The sequence below is a fragment of the Neopelma chrysocephalum genome, unplaced genomic scaffold (genome assembly GCF_003984885.1).
Source record: "Neopelma chrysocephalum unplaced genomic scaffold, ASM398488v2 Primary Assembly neopelma1_76, whole genome shotgun sequence".
In the NCBI taxonomy this organism is placed as follows: domain Eukaryota; kingdom Metazoa; phylum Chordata; class Aves; order Passeriformes; family Pipridae; genus Neopelma; species Neopelma chrysocephalum.
The window spans coordinates 2,764,781-2,786,101 of NW_020897737.1; the positions used below are offsets into that span (position 1 = coordinate 2,764,781).

The following is a 21,321-nucleotide window of genomic DNA, read 5'->3' on the forward strand; positions in this document are numbered from 1 at the left end:
CAAATTCAAGCTGGCACATTCAGTGTCCCAACAGTTTACATAAACTAAGTAGGATAAATTTAAATTGGGCAAAGAACTGATACAAGGACACCAACTAAATTAAGTCTGGGTTTTTGTATGAATTACAGTTGCTTAGTGGCCACTTGACAGTACCTCTGTTATAACTAAGTGTTTGTTATGCCTAAACTTTTAGTCTCCTAAATTCTTGAACTCAAAGTTTAGTGGTTTGCCACTTCAGTTGGATACTTCAGTTGAGGTTAAATACTATTTCTTCTTTTTCTTTTTATTAAACATTCGTTTCAGTGTGTTTGCTAAAGAAGTAGACACAAGTTTACAAACAGCTTTAAGGAGGGCTTGCCTGTGTATGGTGTGTCTTGGAAGGGTATTTCCATTTTCTCATACAAAAAAATAGGATGCAAACTATTTTTGATGGCATAGTGTATTTAAAAAACAGGTGAAGATCTTTACTTCTGCTTTTGGAATCAAGTCTTGCATGATCTCATTAATTCAGGTTTTTGGGTGCAAATATATTCGTCTTCCTAATAATGGCATTTGACAATACATTCTTTAATTATTAATAAAACTATATTAGAAAAAGTCCATCAACACTTCTTTCAGTGGGCTTAAAATAGTTGCTTTTGTTTGCAGTATGAATATATGTGCATATTTCATTACCCTTTATCTTGTGTGATGTGTTAATGTGTGCTGGGGAGACCTTCAAAATGCCTGAAGTTAACTATATTCTATGTCCTATTTCTAGTGTTACTGAGCTCCTACTGCTGCTCACAGGCTGAAATAGAAGTAAGATCATTGCATTTTACTGCCACAGGAGCTAAGGGTACAAAATTATTTCAGTTCTCAGTTGGCCAAGTTCTCAGCTTGCCAAGAAACAAGTTTCTAATAGTTGGAAAACATGCTGATGAATTCCTCCCCCCTTCCCCCAATTAATTGAACTTCAAGAGCTAGAATATATTTCTGAAGTGAATTGAGAGCTTATTATTGGAGCAGATTCAAGTACTGTAAGGAGAAGTTCTAAGAGAAGAAAAAAAGGAAGGCTTGCTTTTACATAAGTAAAAGAAAAGGGCTGATACCTCCTCCTCACACCCCCAAACAAGATCAGAATGGTATTAGATTTTGCTTCTCTGTTTTTAATTGCAAATTAATAAAAATGGCAGTATAATTTGCATTCACATCTCATGGCAATAATGACAGACTATATATTTTGAGAAATTGACTCCTTTAGTGCTGGAGAAAGTAGACATTTTCCTTGCAGTTGTCTTCATTAAAGTGAATATTGTTCTCCAATACGCTGGGCGAAGTGCGATCTGCGTATCTGTTATACCCTCGCGTGGGTGACATTCCTTTGTTAATTCATGAGCTGCTATCTTTACAGGTTTGTAAACATGTAATGCCTTCAGTCCAAAGCGTGGCTTTATTTTACAAGTATTTTCTATATAGAGCTTTCAGAAAGCAGTGGTCTGAATGAATCTTCCAGGCCACAGGTGTATGAGAGATCTGATTTCCTTAGTAATTTTTCTGCACTGCAAAAGTGTAATTTATTACTGTCATGGCATAGCCTTTTATAGCAGATCTTCAACCATGGAGAAAGATATCCATCAGACCCCTTCTTCATTCTTGTGGAGTTCAAGTTGTGAACTTAGACTAAAAATACAAAATAAATTACCTTTTTCTTGCTTGGGAACTTGGGATCCAATTAAAAGTGCTAAAAAGAGAGTAAGTTTTGATTTGAATGAAGCTTTTGGGTTATGTATGATTCATTTCTAGAAAGTAGAAAGAGTAGAAGAGGTAATCCAAATTATTCACAATCACTTTCAATGAAGACAAGAAAGATGGTCATTTAGCTGAACTTCTAAGAAATTAAATTTACTGGAAAGAGGACTTTTACCCCTGTCATAAGAAGTAGTTGCATGCATATGTACATTTCTCTGTGTGTGTGTATATCTGTAGAGATAAGAAAAAAATAATTGACCTTGTGTGCTTGTGTAGCTACTTGTGCGTGTATTTGCAAGGGGGTTTGGCTGTTGGTTTGCATGAGAACCAGTTACAAAACTTGCCAGTCATACTTCTAGGAACAAGTTGGCCAAATCCTCATTTTGTCGAGCTCAGTGAAGTGTAATCATGTTTTTAAGAAGTCCCAAAAGAACAAAAAAACCCACAACAATATACCTCGACATAAGAATTGTGTGCTGTTCTAGGGAGGTGGGGAGTTAGGGGATTCTAAATGAGAGGACAAAGCAAATGAAAGAAAAACATATTTAGACTGGACCATTGTTTGGACTAAAAGACCCATTGTAGAAAGAGATGTCGTGTCATATCTTTTTCTTGTTAAATTTCTTCAAAAAGACAAAGCTATTGTGTACCGCCCCCACCCCAATGACAGCAGTGACAGCCTTCAAAAGGCAATCTATAAACTAGTTGATAATTTTTACTCCCCTTTTTTTTTCTCCTCCCTTGAATTAGCATTTTGGACTGTTTTATCCTCCTCCTAGTGAAGTTAACTGTTAGTTCTTTTGCAGATGAAGCAATTTAAATTTTTGAAATTTTATTAAATAAGAAAACTGTCATTATTCTTTTTTGTCTGTGTTCTGGGTTTCTGAAACAACAACAAAGCATATCCATAGACTGACAATAACAAATTTTATGTCCATTTTACATTACAGGCAACTAATTAGATTTATTCTTTTAAAACAATTAGAAAGCAGGCAGAGGATATAGCCTATTTTTTACCATTATTCAGTATTAACAATGGAGAAGAGAAGGTGGCTTCTAAAGTTGGGTACTTAATGCAAATTCATTCTCTTGCATAAGCTACAGAGCAGTAGAACATAACACTGTCATTAAAACTGACTCATAGCATTCAACAGAAGGTGTGTTTCAAGCTTTGAAAGTACTAAGAGAATTAATGCAGTCTAGTAAATATCTTGCAGTGGGAAAAATACTTGAGCTGAATTTTGTTGCAAAATGCTGTTGTGCAAATTATTTTGAAAAGGATTTTGCTTTTTAAAAATATCTGAGCATGCAAGCAGAGAAATGGAGTTATTCTAAACTGTAGAGTACTTTGATCAGTTGAAAAATGGATGCAGATAGACTGTGAAATGCATTTCGCATCCATGTTTGAAATTCCAGCTCAGGATGGAGACTCTTACATCACATGATTGTCTTTTATCTCCCTTCACTGGGGCCAGAGGGAAGACTCCTATACATTAGAAAAATCTATCTCCAGCAGTAGGTATTCAGTGCTGTAAATTGGTGTTTTGGTGGGTTTGCTTGGGTTAGGTTTTTTGACATAGTAGGTGGGAATAGGAAATAGGTATCTAGTACCACAAAAGGCCTAAGTGTTAAACTTGCATTTCAATTGGTTTGGTATGCAGCCTCAGCAACAAAGAAAGTGGTATAATCCAAAGAAGATTACAGGAATTATTTCTGACTTTTTGTCTGAGTAAATAGTAATAATACCTGGATTACAAAGAAAAGTGGAGATTATTCTTCCAATGTTAGAAAAGTACAGAGAGAATGTTGGTGGAAAGAAATAATATGGTGTGTAATCTTGCCTGTTGGCTCCCCACCTGCTGGGCAGTGGCTTCTTTGGTTGCATGTGCTGGGTTGGGCATGGGATCAGTGTGTTGCTGCTTTGGGGTTGCTGCCTGTGGTGTGTGAGGAAATGTCTTGATACTCTCCCATTCAGTACTAGTTTCTTGATGACCAATATTTAGGCCTGTCAGGATACAGTTTACTTACTTACAAACAAGAGACAGCTGTTTCATCTCTTTGATTTAGAGTCTTTCACCTCAGAAACTCCCTAGCAGCCTTTGTCAGTATAACTGAGCTTTGGGTAGTCCTTTTTAATCCTCTGAGACATGGTATGCCCTATATTTTTGACAGCCTTTATTTTCTTAGTTGTTTTTACTTTCCTTTTGCAGGAAATAAATAGCAATTACTTTCTGGGAGTAGACTTTTGTGTTCATATCTCCCAAATTACTTCTATTTCCCTTAGTGTTAGAAGACTGTACAAGAAGTAACCAGATATATTAGAAACAGTAAAGTCAGTTATGCAAATTCTGACTTTTGAATGTAAGTCTGTATTTTTTTATAAGCTAATATAAATCTCAAATATCATAATGAACTCATTGCTCATGCCTGAAGTATCTTCTCCTCAGAATTTTGTTTTCTTCTTTTCTTTCATTTCAGAACTTCCCCATATGCCAGCCTTTCAGTGTCGTCTTCTGTGACTCTCTGGAGTAGCTTCTCTTCTCTTCCTCCCTCACCCACCCTTCTTGCCCTTTGCCAGGAACATTGCCTTCCCTTTTTTTTCCCTTCTCCCTTACCACCCTCCCCGCTCCATAATTAAACTCTGAGGATAGAGAAACTCGTGAAGGATGAAAATCAGGATTATGAGCTTTTTTAATTACCTTTCCTTTGGTAGGCCTGCCAACATTATTTACTGTTTAGATGCATCTTCCTTTTAAGACCTGTTTTTCAGGTCCTCTTTTGGGTCACTTACATATCCAGACATGCTTTTACTGCCATGGGAATCTCCCATGCAAGAAACTGTCAGCATAGCAGAGAGGAGCTCTGTTTGACACTAGTGAAGCAGTCTCCTTGGGAGAAAGGCCATGTGTTTGTCATTTCCTATTTACATTTAAATATTTTTCCATTGATACATAAACTTCTAATCTGGATGATTCTTCCTTAGATTATAGTGACTAAATTGTAAATACTAGTCTTTTACCTCTTTCTTTTTTTTTTTGATATAGCCCATGCCTTCAGTTGCAAACTCTACAGAAAATTTTGTCAGAATAATAATGTTGACTGGCATTCTTTCATTGGGCCTTTATTTTAAATACTAATATTTTTGACAAAAATACTAGCTAAGCACAGTTCATTGGTTATGCATATTTTACCAGTGTATTGATGGTGGTGGGTGAAAGTATAGAGCAAGTATAGACTGCATTTGTGTTAAGAAATTCAGTCTGATCATTCATAATTTTAATTATGAGGATAGTTTTCATGTTCTGTGAGATTTAAAATATCTTTTTTTTGATTTTAACTACTAAATGGAAACCACTAGGCTGAAATCACAAGAGAAACTATTCTTTCATTTTATTTTTTTAAAGTCATTACAGAAGCTGGCATTGAAACAACATTATTATTAAAAAAATAAAATTATTACCACATCCTGTTTGCAGAGATGAATCAAATTGCCTCCCAATGTTTTTGAAGTTTTTTCCTGAGTCATCTGGTGAGACTTTCATTTACCTCAAGACTCATATTTTACCACAGCAATTCTGTTGATGCAAGGAACCAGTCCCTTAGAATGGTTTCAGACATTATATGTTTGTAAGTTATTTTATAACAGCACAAGAGGCCTTTCACATGGCAAAAAAGTTTCCTTATCAAAGAACTTAACATATAATTAAAGTCCTACAAATGCATCTAATAGTTGAAATAAGCAGGAGAGGAGAAGTGAGCATCCTAATGATTTCACATCTCTGCAATTCAGTTTCTGTGGTGAGTTGACCTTGGTGCCCACCAGGTGCCCACCAAAGCTGCTCTGTCACTCACTTCCTCATAGAATAACAAAATGGCTTGGGTTGGAAGGGACCTCAGTGATCATCTTGTTCCATCCCTCTTGCCATGGGCTGGGATGCCAGCCCCTAGATCAGGAACCTGGCCTTTCCAGGGATGGGACATCCGCAGCTTCTCTGGGCAACCTGTTCCAGAGTCTCACCGCTCTCACTCATAGTAAGAGACTTTTTCCTAATTTCCCATCTAAATCTCTCATCTTTTAGTTTAAAACTGTTCCACTGTGTCCTATCAGTATCTGCCCACGTAAAAAGTCCCTCTTCCTCCTCTTGTAAACCCCCATTCAGTACTGGAAGGCTGCAATGAGGTCTCCCCAGAGTCTTTTCAGTGATGAACAACCCCAGCTCTCAACTTGTCTTCGTAGTAGAGGTGCTCCAGCCCTCTGATCACCTTTGTGGCTTCCTCTGGACCCACTCTAACATCCTTCTTGTGCTGGGGACCCCAGACCTGGACACAGCACTCCAGGTGAGGTCTCACATGGGCAGAGCAGAGGGGGACAATCCCCTCTCTCGACCTGCTGGCCACCCCTCTTTTGATGCAGCCCAGGATGCTGTGGGCACACAATGTTGGCTCATGTCCAACTTTTCATGCACGAGAACCCCCAAGTCCTCCTCTGCAGGTCTGCTCTCAGTAACTTCTCACAGTCCTGTACTCATGTCTGGGTTTGCTCACCAGTGCAGCACCTTGCACTTGGACTTTTTGAACTTCAGGAGGTTCTCATGGGCCCACTTCTCAGGTTTGTCCGGGTCCCCCTGGATGACATCCTGTCCTTCTGTTGTGTCAACTGCACCACTCAGCTTTGTGTCATCTGTAAACTTGCTGAGGTTGCCCTTGATCTCATTGTCTATGTCACTGATAAAGGTATTAAAGAGCACCGGACCCAAGACAGAGCCCTGAGGGACACCACTTGTCACCAACTTCCAACTGGACATGGAGCCATTGAGCACAACTCTCTGGCTGCATCCATCCAGCCAATTCCTTGTCCTTGTCCTCAGCTGGACAGGGGAGAGAAAGTGTAATGAAAGGCTCATGGGTTGAGATAAGGATGGGGAGAGATCACTGAGCAATGACCGTCATGGGCAAAACAGACTCAACTTGGAGAAAATTAATTTATTATCTATCAAATCATAATAGTATAATGAGAAATAAACCCAAATCTTAAAAAACACCACCTCCCTTCCCCTCCCTTTTTCCAGGGCTTGACTTTGCTACTGAAATCTCTACCTCCTTCTTTGCAGCACCTCAGGGGGATGAGGGGTTGTGTTTAGTTCATCAAATGTCTCTGCAACTCCTTCCTCCTCAGGGGCAGGACTCCTCACACCCTTCCCCTGCTCTAGCATGGCATCCCTCGCATGGAAAACAGTCCTCCATGCAGTTCTCCAACATGGGCTGTAGTTCTGCTCCAATGTGGGTCATTTCCATGGGGTGCAATCCTTCAAGAACAGATTGCACCAGCATGGGTCCCACACAGGGTCAGAAGACCTACCAGTAAACGTGCTCTGGCATTGGATTCTCCATGGGCCACAACTCCTACCATGAGCTTGCTCCAGTGCAAGCTTCCCACAGCACCACAGCCTCCTTTAGGCATCCATGTGCTGTGGCATGGTGTCCTCCAAGGGTTGCAGGTGGATCTCTGCACTTCGGTTGACCTCCATGGGCTGCAGGGGCACAACTGCCTCACCGTGGTCTTCATCAGGGTCTACAAGGGAATCTCAGCTCTGGCACCTGGAGCACCTCTTCCCCATCCTGCACAGACCTCGGTGCCTGCAGGGCTGCTTCTCTCACGTATTCTCACTCCTCTTTCCAGCTGCAGTTGCACAGGGCTGTTTTTTTCCCGTTCTTAAATATGTAGCCCCCCTGCCCTCCCAAAACCTGTCCACACAAACCTAATACAGTTTCACAGTAGTGGTTTTGGAGTCTTTTAAGTTTGAAAAATAAAATAATAGTCAGAATCTCCTCTGTTCTAATACAGAATTAGAGATACTAAGTTTAGAAATGCCAAATAATTTTTTCACATTACCTTAAATTCATAATGTAAGGGGAAGGGTTTACAGTGGGAAGTATTCTGTGAATTTCAGTGGGTTTATCAAACCCACTTTAAAGATAAAGGAACTAAATCTCTCGAGTGCTCCAGGCCTAGTTTCAGGGCTCACATTCAGCCTTTCTGTGATCTGCCTCAATCCTCGGATAGCCTGTACAGGATGGCAGACTGTCAGCCTTTTATAATTATGTTACTAGTTTCTCAGTTTCCTTTCATTTTTACTGAAGGTGGTTCTTTGACCTGTTTCTTTATATCAGAACTGTCCCCTGCCTTCTTTCATACTAATATTCTGTGTATCTTCCAACCTGAAGTTCACTTGCAATTTTGAATATTGAAGCTCAAGAGTGGCTCACTTTTTGGTTTTTTTTTCTGAGAAAGAGGTTCTGCTTTAGCTAATGCTCTAGTTGTTTTAAATCCACAGACACTAGATTTTAGAAATTTTAAGCTGCCAAGCCCTGGACTATCCTGATTGTAGTAGGATTTTTCCAGCTGTGTGAGATGGAAGTGTATCTTTTGATCCTTAAAGAGATTTTTGAGTACAAATATTCAAAAGCAATTAAAAATCACAACAATCTGTTTTTCCCATGATCACCCAGTTTCATTTTAATTTCAATAGAACTTAAATTTTATGTTTAGGTAGAACAGTTGGTTCATGAATGAATATGAATAAATACTGCTCCCAGCGTGTTTTTTCTTGTAAACGGATGAACTCTTCATTCATCAGTGTCCATTCATGGATGCAGTTACCAGTGGTGGAGATAAGCATATAAACTTGTGCAGAAGGTAATATTCTGGTTTTCATTGCTTTTGCCTGATTGCATTTTAAGTGTATTTTTTTGCTGCTTTTGGATGAAATCACTAAATTAAATTTGTGCTTTTGTTTCTGCATTTTGTTCTCTACTGGGAAGTTGTTTACATTTGCAAGTTGAGTTGGTCACCTTAATACATCTTCCAAATACATTTGCAGTAATTCATTAGCAGACTGAAGTTCCCCTACCTGAAGTTGTTCTAGGTGGCTCAGCACAAGAGCATCTGTCATAGCAGCACAAGTCAGTGCTCTGTTGCTCTGCTTTCTCTGCAGTGGATTTGCACTGAACACAAAGTTTATTTCAGAGTTTTCAGAGTAATGTTCAGAGTCCTCCCTCAAATTGTCCTTGGTACCTGATACATTGCTGCTTCTGCTTCTGTGGCACTGCATTCCAGCACACTAAAAGCTTTTATCCTGTGCCTCAAGGAAGATTTTATTAATAAGTTGTTATAACAGTTAACAATTAACAAATAACGTTAATTGAGAGGAGTTGTTGGGGGTTTTTGTTTTTCTCTTCTTTATCTGGAATGTGAATCTTTTCATGGTCATAAACTCTTAATGCAGTCTGAGCCACTTTGGAGATTAGTCTTCTTGACTTGGATTTCACTTAATTGATGTATTCACCTATGTAAGTTTAATAGGTTTTTTTCAACTGGAAAGCATAGCAAAACTCACCTTGAATTCAAAAATTCTTAGTGTTCAGTCACTCTGATAATAGACATCATAAAAAAAACCCAACTATCAAGTGTACAATAAGCACATACATATACTTCTAGTATTAATCATACTTGGTTAAATTGGGAATCAGACTGTTAGTCATTGAGTGGCTTTTTTTTGTCCTTTATTGAAAACTTTTGATGGCATTTTTGTCCAGGTTCAATTTGTAAAAGATGGATCAGTATTATTTAAATAAAATGTTTCTGATTATTTGCCTGGAAAACACATCAAGAAGAAATTTTAAACATTTTTATCATGTAATTGGAATATAGTTCTGTTCATTTGCATGTATTGTATTTTCTTATTAATTTAGTACTAAATTTTGGGGGGGATCCCCTTTCAGATTTCTGTTTGTTCCATATATTTGGTATGCCCTTTTAAAGGAAAAGGGGATTTCTTGGGGTTTTTCTTCTTTTGACGTCAGATGGTGAGCCAGTAATCTGTATTTAATTATATGCTTGCAGATTACAAGAAGAGTAGTCATTGCAGTTGTTTTGATCTGCATTAGAATGCCCACAGAATTTAGTTTCAGCTATTTATAAATACTTTTTATTCACCTATACTTTTCTGTACTCTTAGGAGAAAAATCCATCTCAGCCAAAACCAGTGCAGAGAGGAGCATCTGACTTTTAGAATTTGGATGGGAGTTATTTCTAGAACAATGAAGACAAAACTGGGTTGAAAGGAGGGGGAAACTTCATCAGATTATAAGAATTTCAATCACCAGTATGCTTTGTGCGTGCACGTATGAAAGATCACGGTGGCTGATCCAGTTAGGAATGCATGAGAGGACTTTTTTTGAAGTGGCCAGGTCTTCTGCATCTGTTGTTTTGTGTGCTGCCAGCATGGCAGTGTAGCATTGCAGTGCTCTGCCATTGTGGAGAGGAACCTCACAGTGCCAGCAGACTGCCAGGGACTGGGGAGAGTGATGGAAGAGCTCGAGAGGCCCATTCTTTTCACAAATACCCTGCTGAGCTCAAACTTCAGAGCAGACCTTCAGCTGACTGGCTGCTTCTAACGGGTTCCCTCAAAGAGAATATACTGTACTTTTCTTGGACAGGAAGATCCTCTGCCCTCTGCTCAAGATTTTGAATATGCCTTTTTTTCGGTAAGGGAGGAAACTTTTATGTTCAACACCCTTCCCCTCTCCCCCCCCCCCAAGTGTGACTCTTCAAACACAGATGTGGGAATTGAGCCACGAAGTGAGTCCTGATGTGTGATTTTAAATAGCAGCTTTTTTGGGGTACTTAGAAAGATTGAAAAAGCTATGTCTCTAATATTATTTTGTAGTATTATATTGAGAATTTAAAGTCCCTGGCAGATTGTCAAAGATAATATGGGACTAAATAGTAAACAACATGATAAATGAATATAGGATATTACTGGAGACTGATGTTCTGAGAAGGGAGAAGGAAAGATTAAAATCAAGAACCAAGTTCTAAGGAGACCACTACAAATACTGTGTCAGATAAAGAATTATTAGCTTCTTCCACAGTAAGCTATTCTGTTATGAAATAAGACTTTCTTTTATCTAAAGAAAAAATCATTTTTCCTTACCCCTCTTTGCCTAAGAGAGTATCAGTTAAACCAAAGTGTGATTTTACTTCAACTACAGATGTTGGGCACTTGTGTTTGATAGAAGTGAAAGCGTGTCAGGCTCCTTGTGCCAGAAGAAGCTGCACAAGGCTTTGGATTTCGCAGGTTGCTGTTAAGAGTGTTCTCCTCTGAACACTGATATTTTTTCTTTAGAGCTGCCACAGGTACAGTGGAGCCCGCCCAGCGTGCGCAAAGACCAGCCTAAACTGCGTAAGAAGCTGTCACACCCACAATAGACTTACTTGTTAAGGTTCTTATTGGAAAGCAAGACTAAAATGGAAGCAAAATTGTCTTTCCTGTCCTTCTGTTATGACTCATGGGAGCTGCTTTTGTGCTCAACGCTTTCATAATCAGACTGCTTATTTGTCAGTATGGTCTTAGAAGCATCCTGCTAAGCACCCACTCTTTTTGAGTTGGCCACAGCTGTTAGGGAAGATCATGAATCCTGCGTTTTAACTTGAAGAAGTGAATTTATTTCACATATCCAGGATGAGCTGAATTTATTTTTGAAGCTGTAGTTGAATTCAAAAGGAAGAGCACTCATTGAACAAGATAAACCAAACCAAATCGGTATTGCTGCCCTGGCCTTCAAGTTCAGTTTTCCTTTAGGAATTTAACCAAACAGGGATCTTTAATGATTGGGAACTGATTCATCCCTTTCTCTAGTTGTGTGCTTACTGCAGGATGGAAACTTTGTTCAGGTCCTTCCCCCGTGGACCCCTGGCCCTGCTGCTGTGGAGACCTGCTGCCTTTTAGGCCAGTTGTGTGACAGTGACTTCCCTTGATGTATAACTTATTCAGATGCATTTGCAGGTTTCAGTATATCAATAGCTATTAAAAAAACCCCAACCAAGTCCTCCAAAAACCAACAATGGTGAAGACAGGTTCCAATGATGACACATTAGCAATGTCAATAAAAGCTTTCTGGAGCTGAATTTTAAAACCTGTGAGCTTTTGCAATCAGCCTTGGTGTTTTGCTTTTACATAATTTGTTCAAGTTTGGCAGTTTCCTAAATTTTGTATTTATTTTCATCACTTATTCTTTTCATTCCTTATTTTTTTTCATGAGCAGAGGAGGGTAGATTGAAGCTTAGAGTATGAAAAATGGCTTGCTATAATAGCAAGTTCTTGTTGCTTTTTATCTCTTCAATTTTTTCTTTTTTCAACTTCCACTCTGTGAATTTCTTCATATTATGAAATCTTGATTCCTCCAGAATCTTGTCCCATTAAAAGGTCTACTGTCCCTCCATAAAATGGAAAAATGAAGTGGTAGCTTTTTTCCAAGTTGAGGAGAGAAACTGGGAAAACTTTGCTAGCAGTATGATCGTATTATTTTTCTGTCCATTCTTAAAGTCAGAATATTACTGCTAACATCCTCCTTACAACTTCATATGCTGAATTTGTTTTCCCCAATCAGTAATTCCTCGTAATAATCCTGGCGCATTCTTGTGAATTGGTAAATCTAGAAAAATTTTTGCCAGCTATTTTCTTTACCCTGTCACTTGCATATTCTGCTATAACACTGAATCAGGTCCTTGTAACTATAACTCGGGTTTTCCTGGAAAATCTCCATAAATAGAACTACATATATACAGGGGAAGAGAAGAAAAGGTGCTGAGTGATGCATCAAGGCTATCAAAGGTGATTAATGCTGCGTTTCATCTGTGTACCTTGTAGACACAAGACATGGCAGGGTGTGGATTTTGGGGATAGCCATCAAAGACAGGTACTTATAAGGGGTAAGTTCTTCACATTTGTTTTCAAACCCGCTGTTTTGTTAGTGAACAGAGGAAAATGTAACAAGCCTCTAGAAATTCTTAGTTGTATCCTCTCAGTGAGTAAACAATAAATAAATAAATACAAAGATTAAGTTTACTTCTTGGTTTAGGAGAGCAAGAGGGGTGTATTATCTGCTGGCAAGAAGCTTGTTTAAAAACCCATGGATGACTTTGAAGTCAATTGGAAGTTTCTAACTGACTTCAGCAGGGTGCAAATTGCACTCTCTGTCTTCATAAATTAAATGAAATGTATACTTGATATGCAAGATGCTGATATACAAATCTAACTGTATTTCTAGAACAGTTATATTTCTCCAAATTTTGTGAAGACAAAGGTCTATCTCAAGTATTTTATAACTCTCACTAAATGTCTCTAAAATCTAACACTGGGAAAGGTGCTTCCCCTCTCCACACAGCTATTAATGATTATGAAATAATTAACAGCATTTTTACTTGGGATTGAGGCTTTGGACTGAGTGGTAAAGTTTGGTGCTTTTGGGGCATGTGCTAGAATTCTTAATGGTCATGAAGGGAAAAGGAATCGAGGAAGAGCTAGGGTTTTTCACCATTGCTTTAATTTAAATGCAAATGATCAGCTACCATAATGCTGTATTATTCTGTATGCTCATTCCAAAAATGTTTGTACATTTTCTGGTTTGTACATATAAGCCTTACGTGCTATCACAAAACAGCTGCATTTGCTTAAAAATCTCACACTGTAATACTTCTGGATTAAGTAAAACTAATTTGTTCTTATTCATTTCATGACATTTTATTTGGCTCTGCATTTTATAGAACATCCTGGTAACGTTTAGACCATCTCAGTGATCTGTTGGTTTAATTTGTAAGTTGATGTGCTGTGAATCTGGCTGCCTTAGAAAGGGATGTTAGGAGAATGAGTGCTATTTCCCTACTGAGAACCTTTGAGAGGTAAATGATGGCCTTATTTCCTCTTCTGCAAGGGTTATCATTCTAGCCAGCAGGCAGCTTATGAAAACAGACCAGTGTGGCACTCGGTGCAAAAAATGAAATTGTGGTTGCTATTAATAAGATTTTCCTTGCTGATTTCAGTGTTCAGTTTGAAAGAATCCAGCCTGTCTTTACTAAGTTACAGAATAATGTAATTCTTGCTATGGATAACTTTCTCGAAATTACTTTTTTGTTAAAAACTTCCTGATTTTTTTTTTCTTTATTTTTGTATTACAGTTACATACTCTGCCATTCATAAGACTCTGTGTCATTCCTGGAGTTTCGAACTCATGTTACCAGATTCCCTGCAAAAATCAGTGATTTTAAAAACAATCTTAAAAAGGCTTTCAAAAAGCAGAAAAATTCTAGAAAGTTCCGTGGGTGCTGTCACTGAACACATATTTTTGGCAGTTTGGTTTTAGTCTTTCAGGAGCTTTTGATGGCAAAGATCTCAAACAAGCAAATAAATTCTGTCCAGAGATTAGATGGGTCTGGCTAGTCTGAGTTCACAAATGTTTGAATTATGGCCCTGCTTGAGGCAAAAGAACTGGGGCAAAAAGTGTTTAGGTATGAATCCATGCTACTACTGCATTCCACTTGTCATCTTTCATTAGCTTTCCTTTTCATTGCAAGATGAAGTTCTCATAAAGTGCTCTCAGCAGAATTGGGCACAAAGATGACTGGAGCTAGTGCAGAAGAGATGGGTCACTCAAGCGCAGTTTCCTTTTGGGAGCCCCCTGTACGTGCATCTGTATTACCTGTGCTGTCAGTCATGGTGCACTTTGGGGAGAATTAGAGCAGCTGGTTCGAGTGTTTCTTTGGAAGTGTATCCCTTCCAAAGTGGTGAGTGAGCATCGATAAATGAGTTGACAGGCCTTTACCTTTAAGGCATTACATGTGAATGCTGCTTTAAGTGCCATGCATCCAGGAGCAGCAGTGTAACAAGGGGATCAGCTTTCTGTGGCTCTTACTTCTAGTGAAGTGAGAAGGGAAGACTACACGATCAGTGGGGAGAGGAAGATGTATAGTACTGAATTTCATAGACTCGTAGAATGTTAAGGGTTGGAAGGGACCTTAAAGATCATCTAGTCCCAACCTCCCCTGCCATGGGCAGGGACACCTCCCAGTAGACCAAGTTGCTTAAAGCCCCATCCAGCCTGGCCTTCAACACTGCCAGGGTTGGGGCACCCACAACCTCCCTGGTTGGGGAGTTCAGAAAGGAAGGTTAGCTGCTTGCAAGTGTAACCTTTATTCTCAATAAAAAGCTAGGATTCATACTGAGTTCACTTGCAGAACTCCTAAAAATAAATAAAACAAAAAATATTGGATCACAAGCCTGTAGGCCTGTATAGCTTTAAGTAGTTTATGAGAAATTTAGAAATTATGAATAAGGGACAGGGGAAACTGCATCTAAATTTCTTCTTGAGTTTTTGATACATTTATCTCATAAGTTGCTTCACTGTTCCATCATAGATCCAAGGAGTATTGTGTACACTGTAAGGCAGAAAGACAATGTACAGTAATAACATTAGCAGATAAGTAATGAATGTTATCACAAACTAAATTCTGGAAGGACTTGTCAATGCATAATGTTGGAAACTGAAGCAGCAGATTTGCTGATGTTACTGCATAGTGCTAATAGAAAACAGAGTGTATGTTCAGCAAGTAATTTTGCTGTTCTGAACCTGGCTGACCAGTTTTCTTGCGTCGTGCTTACATTGTGGCATTAATGGTTGTTTCAAGGTCTCTGTGGCAGTATTTCTGTCACTCAGCTGAAGCAAGGGGACAGTCAGCTGTCCCTTGTGCCTGGCACCAGCCTGTTTCAGTCAAAAGCTGAAGCAGCTCAGTGAAGACTCTGTTCTCATGTTGGTGGGTACAACTGAGCAGATGCTCCTGCTTTTCCAGGGCCTCATTTTTTTTAATTCATTAACCAGAAAGTCTGGACAAACAGCACAAAGGATTTTGTGAGAAGAAGATGCCAAATAAGATAGGAGGAGAGTATATGGAAGGGAAAGGAAAGAGTATTTCATACAATTCACAAGTGAAGAAAAAATTGATTAATTAAAACAGTAAATTAAACCACTGAAATAACCCATTAAGGAGTGGGCAACTTTTTTAAAACAAAAGCAAACCAAAAAACCCTAACCAACCCTTTAATTTAGAAGTCACTGCTTTATTCTCAAAATACTGTGGTTAATTCACCCTAGAGTTGCTTCTAAAATAACAAACCCCCTCATATTATCTGCCTGTGTCTTGCTGAAGCAAGTGTCATTGTCATTTCCCTCCACCCTTGAGTCGTCCTTTTGTTATGTGTAACTTAGTCAACACAGGACTTTAGGCCAGCACCTCTGGCTTATAGTGAAATCAGTGTGTGCTGAACCCAGTATTATTGGGTCAATCATGACTAGGCTTCGCGAACGAAGATTTGGGAAATTATTGGGTCACACTCACCCCATTACACATAAGTTAATTAAATGTATTCATTTCTATGATGCCATCTTGTTCTTCATGAGTAGTTCTGTTCTTGGATCATTGAATTGTGAAAATGATACATTTCCAAGTCATGGTGAAGTTATTTTAGGGTTTTTTTCCCCGTTTTTGAATTTGGGATATATGCCTTTAATATTAGGGAAACAAATACAGCCTTCTACAGAATTAGCAAAACCAAACTTCGGTTTGTTATTTTGGGTTTTTTATTGGACTTCTATGATAGAAGTGATGAGCCTGAAACGGGCCAAAAACTTTGTTCTTTTCCCTGTACATAGTTTCCTGATTTGAAAAATTACTTCAACGTTTGGAAAACATGGGAAAAACCCTTTGAAAACGTTTTTTTTTGTTTATCACATTTCCATTAAATAAGCTGATAGTAGAAATAGTTTTTAAATCTACTTGTTAGTCTAGCAAATAATTTCCTTTTTTTTTTTTAAACAATCAGAGAAAATAGTAGTAGAAAAATATTTTCTTCTGTATAGTGCTCTTTCTACCTCATCCTTTTTATCATTACAGTGGACAAATAAGAAATTAACTAAACAAAATCTGTTTTTATCCCTACCTGTCAACATACACTATAAATAATTATAAGTGTATTTATGCTTACTGAGGTAGTTCCTGTCAACATTTTTGTTTGCTTCTGTTCTGTAGAAAATCACTGTATGCAAATTAGTTTGTACTGTAATAGACATCCTGAGTGTGAGATTACAAGTCCAGCTGTTGTGTCAGATGTATGTTCCCAGTAGGTTCTGTCCATTATACATGCTGGTAAGCTCTCCTGATCATAAAATGTAGAAGTAAATTAATTGCCTGTTACAACTGTTAGACTGTATTGGTGTGATGTCTATATACCACTGCTTTCTCTTATGGAAATGAAGTACTAACTACATGATTTTCTCTTTTTTTCCCCAGAAAGCTACTGACTGCCTAGAAATTACGAAAAAGTGTGAGAACTCTGGTTGATCAAGGTGGAATTTTTTTCCAAGAGCCTTTTCACAATTGTCTTTTGCAAAGTCTTCAGCCGCTCCCCTTTGTGCCATGTTTTGTGGCTCTCACCGTAAGAGGAATTTGTCTTGATGAAGATTCCTAACATTGGTAATGTGATGAATAAATTTGAGATCCTTGGGGTTGTAGGTGAAGGTAAGTAATACCTTAATAAAAAATTAATTAGAATTTTATATAGATTTGACTTAGTCCTCTTTATGTTATCAATTGCAAAATATTGCTTGTATGCAGATAATAAAAAACATCAGTTTATTCTCTATGGCTTCTTTTAATTTTCTTCTCAGATGGATTGGAAGCTGAAAGGAATGGAAGAGAAATGGGACAGTTTTGCAGTTTTTGGGGGTTTTGGAGTAGTTTTTTTTTCCTTAAAAGGAAATTATATATTAATTTCTCATTAATGGTACTAGGGAGATGCAAGTTATCAAACTTATCTGCAAGTATATATTTTTTAAAATAATGTCAATGTTTTAAAATCCATTGACTTTCAAGCAATTTTTATAAAATTTTTTCAGTATACAGAGGTTTAGTACCCATATATACAAGTTCTGGATAATAGTGCTGGGAACAATATTATTTCTATATGCAGGAGGTGACTGAACACTGTTTTATCTTGCCACTTTTAATTTTTTTCTGCTTTAAGATGGTTTATATCTTGTCTTCTTTGTTTCAGGAGCCTATGGCGTTGTACTTAAATGCAGACACAAGGTAAGTAAATTGCTTTGAGATCAGAGATAAATATTAGTGTTTGGGTGAAACAGTGACTTTTGATGAGAACTAAGATGTTACTATGTATGAGATGTGGCATCTGGGGTGGGCTTTTTCTTGCAGTTAGTTACTCAGCTTTTTAATTGCAAGTCTCAGAGGAAATGGCTATATCTAGTACCAAACCTCAATTTTTTGGTGTTTAAGATTTGTCTAAAATATTAATAATGTTTCATTAATCTCAACTAAGAGAGTTTTTTTAGAAAAAGGCAAAAAAAAAGTTGTTTTGGAACACAATTTATGCTTAAGCAGTCTCAATTAGAAAGCCAAATTATTTGCCAAATACTGCTGGATAAGCACTTACCTCTCTTGGAAGGGGCAGGGGAGAGGAAGTGGGATCCATGTGGAATTTCTACAGCTGTAGGACAATTAAACAAGAAAGCAGTCACTTTTTGGTTATTAAATTTAATTTGGAAGAGGAAGAAGTTAAAAAGGAAAGAAAAAATGCTGTTTGAGACAAAAATGAAGTCTGGCAACCCGTCTACATTATTTTAACTGCTCTGTAAGTTGGATGTATCTGAACTTGCTACTCATCAACAGGGAACTGACACAAACTACTTTTGCTGTCTTTGCAGCAGTAGTGTGGTCATATAACAAAGTAATTTCTCTGAAGTAGAACTTTTCAGAATCATAGAATTAGTCATTTGTAGTGACCTGAGAATATATAAACTTTTCTTTATGTGGTTCATACCTTTTTCTAGAAAAAGTTAGCACTGTGCAGAGGGCTTGTGTTCCTGTGGTGGCTTTTAGCACGTAGGCAGAAGGACTTTCACACACAATATATGGTTATATCTGGAGTGTCTTAGACTGTTATACTGACTTAAAGTTAAAAAAAGGAAAAAAATCCTAGAATGTGGAAAGATCCTATCTCAAGCTGAAGCCTTGTTGGGCTTGGCAGTCCATAACAGTCAATAGAATGACTTTGCTAAATTGAATGTTTTTAGATTGTTATGGTATAATAGTTCAGGCTGAGTAGTTTGAGAGCATTTGGGTAGTGACAATACAGTTTATCCTAGGAGGCTCTATTTTTTATGGAAGGTAACCTCACTGAGACTCAAGAAGTTTCTAGGATTTCCTGCATTGCTGAGTGAAATTTAAGCTTTACAAAAACCGTTCAGTACTCTAAGAGTGTAGTATAATGGCAGGGTAATCTGTTGTCCAGTTTCCTATGAGAATACCTTCAGGGCACCAGATGACTAGAAAGGAAGACTTTCCTTTAGCAGAGGGAAGTACTTCCTACAGCCTGTGTAAGGGTGCTGACTTGCTTGTGAGGATCTAAATTTTTAGGTAGTTGCACCATTTTTTCTGTAGCTTCATCTTAATCGAAACAACTGTATTGAAGATGTAAAACAAAGGGGTATTTCTTAAAAATTCTAGAAAGTGGGTTTACTAAGACCTAGGGCTTCCAGTATTTGGAGATCTGAAGAAAAGGTGAGGTATGTTGATGTTTTCATCTTACTGATTTATGAGTCTCACTTACTTAAAACAAGCTGAACCCAGCCTTCAAGGGCAGATGACTTTAGGAGCCATCTGTTTTACTAAAAAAAAATAACTGTCTTAAAGTTAAACGTTAATATTTCCTACTCCTGTAGGAATCCAAAGACTTAATTCACTTCCATGCAGTTTTAACAGAATGACCTGGAAATGCAAGGATGTGTGGTTTGTTTTGGTTTGGTTTTTTGGTTGGTTTTATGTTGTTGTAGTTGTTGTGGTGGGGTTTTTTCTTTGGGTTTGTTTTTTGTTTTTTTTTTTTTACTGTTTGGCTGCTGGTGGGCCTACTGTTGAATGTAGAAATGTTTATATTCATCTTTATAAATATTGGTAATATGCCAGGATCAAATTCTCAGCTTTTGTAAGTTAATATATCTCCATCATATTGGTGAGAGGGTAAATGTTGTGTGAAATGAGGAGCCAGCTCCTAATTGCAACAATTTTCCAACATATAATCCACTAGTGCTTTAGTAAATATGTAGCTTTTTGCCTCAGTGCATTTCACTGGCATGTGTATATGCATTTCAATTTGAGAGAATGGTGTAAGGAACAAATACCTTGTCATTTTTATATGTGTTTTTCCTTTGCTGAGGGAACATTATCAGAAAAGCTAAAGTAGCTCCTCTAGAATGACTGTGTTTACATTATTATACAGCATGTTTTTATCACAAATCCTTTATTGATAACTGTGGGTTGTGCATAAAGATTACTTTTTATCTGAGGGTTTTTTCTGATGTGAAGCTAATACAAATAATGTTGAAATAAAGCAGATCTGATGTTCTGAAAAGCTTTTCCTTTTTTTTTCGTTTAATCAGAGGACTTACCCTAAAGATATATAGTGAAGTACATTGTGTTGTAAATACTGGAAATACATTTGTTAGTCACTAACTCTAGAAATCGCCAGCCTTGGCTTATCGGATCTTGGCCATGTTTTCTGAAAAGAAAAGCCACTGGGACAGTTCAGCAGTGTCAGAGATAACACCTGAGAAAAAGAATCTTAGCTAATATTTAAGACTTGTCAAATATTTGCCCTTTAAATAAAACCACTATCGTCTTTACTTTGAAAAGGGGGCCTGTTGCTTCATGCAGAGTTAACCTTTGCTAATAGGGATTTAGGCACAACTATCAGGAGGGCTCTTACATCAGGTACAAAACCAACATGATAATATTGTGATATAAAATCAATAAAATTATAGTCAGGTGCTGTGGTAAAACCCTAAGTTGTCTAAAGATGGGCACATGGAGAAAGAAGCCTAAAGGAAAAAATTAAGCTGAAAACCAGTGTGAAAAGGGAATGTATTGTTAAACTGTCAGATAATAAACTGTGTATATAGGAGGAACATTGACAATTGTAAAAGCAAGCTGGAGTTTGTAGAAGTGAGGTGAATATATTCTTAGATGACTAAGGTAAGTGGAGACTGTCTCTAGGTAGGCAAGATGATGACACTGAAACAGGGGTCATTTGTTAGAATGAGGCAGACCTTACCACAGGACCAGGCTGGAGAGGAAGAAGGATTCATAATAGCAGGCAGTCAAACCATAAGGAGCATTTGGACAATGCTCCCAGGCGCATGGTGAGGTTCTTGTGCTCTCGTGTGCAGGCCCAGGAGTTGAACTTTGATGATCTTTCTGAGTTCCTTCCAACTCAGGATAATCTAGGATTCTATGCCTGTATACATGTATCTGTATGTATAAATTTATGGTGTATTTTTAGGTTAGCTAGGTGTGCAGGAAGGTATGTGGTGATGCAGTTTCTCTAAAAGCACAGCAGAAATTTATGAAATCTCCTAGGCTTCTCCTTCTCTTGCAGTGTGCTGTGTGTTCTCAGAGGCCTCAAGCCTGAGGGGATACAGTTTAATGATTTGGAAATTGGATGTCAGTTGTTCTTATATGTAAAGCATCTCCTGCCTAATGAGATATTTTTTCTGCTCTTGTATTTTAGAAGTGAGTCTGGTTTTGGTTGTTTTTAATAATATGAGATATTTTTTGTCCTTTTTCTTTAAGATAAACACCACTGAATTCCTGTATTAAAAACAAACATAAAGAAACAAAATTATTAG

At 37.8% G+C, this 21,321-nt stretch overlaps 1 protein-coding gene across 3 annotated transcripts in view; it reads left to right on the top strand.

Annotated features, from left to right (window-relative positions):
- The window catches only part of CDKL5 (cyclin dependent kinase like 5), a 123,566-nt gene that overhangs the window by 31,806 nt on the left and 70,439 nt on the right, over positions 1-21,321 (top strand). For all 3 annotated transcript variants that reach the window (XM_027688897.1, XM_027688899.1, XM_027688898.1), the window contains exons 2-3: positions 16,916-17,143; positions 17,679-17,713. In XM_027688897.1, the coding sequence (XP_027544698.1) occupies positions 17,080-17,143; positions 17,679-17,713 (99 nt within the window). In that variant the 5' untranslated portion in view covers positions 16,916-17,079. The remainder of the gene's footprint in view (positions 1-16,915; positions 17,144-17,678; positions 17,714-21,321) is intronic.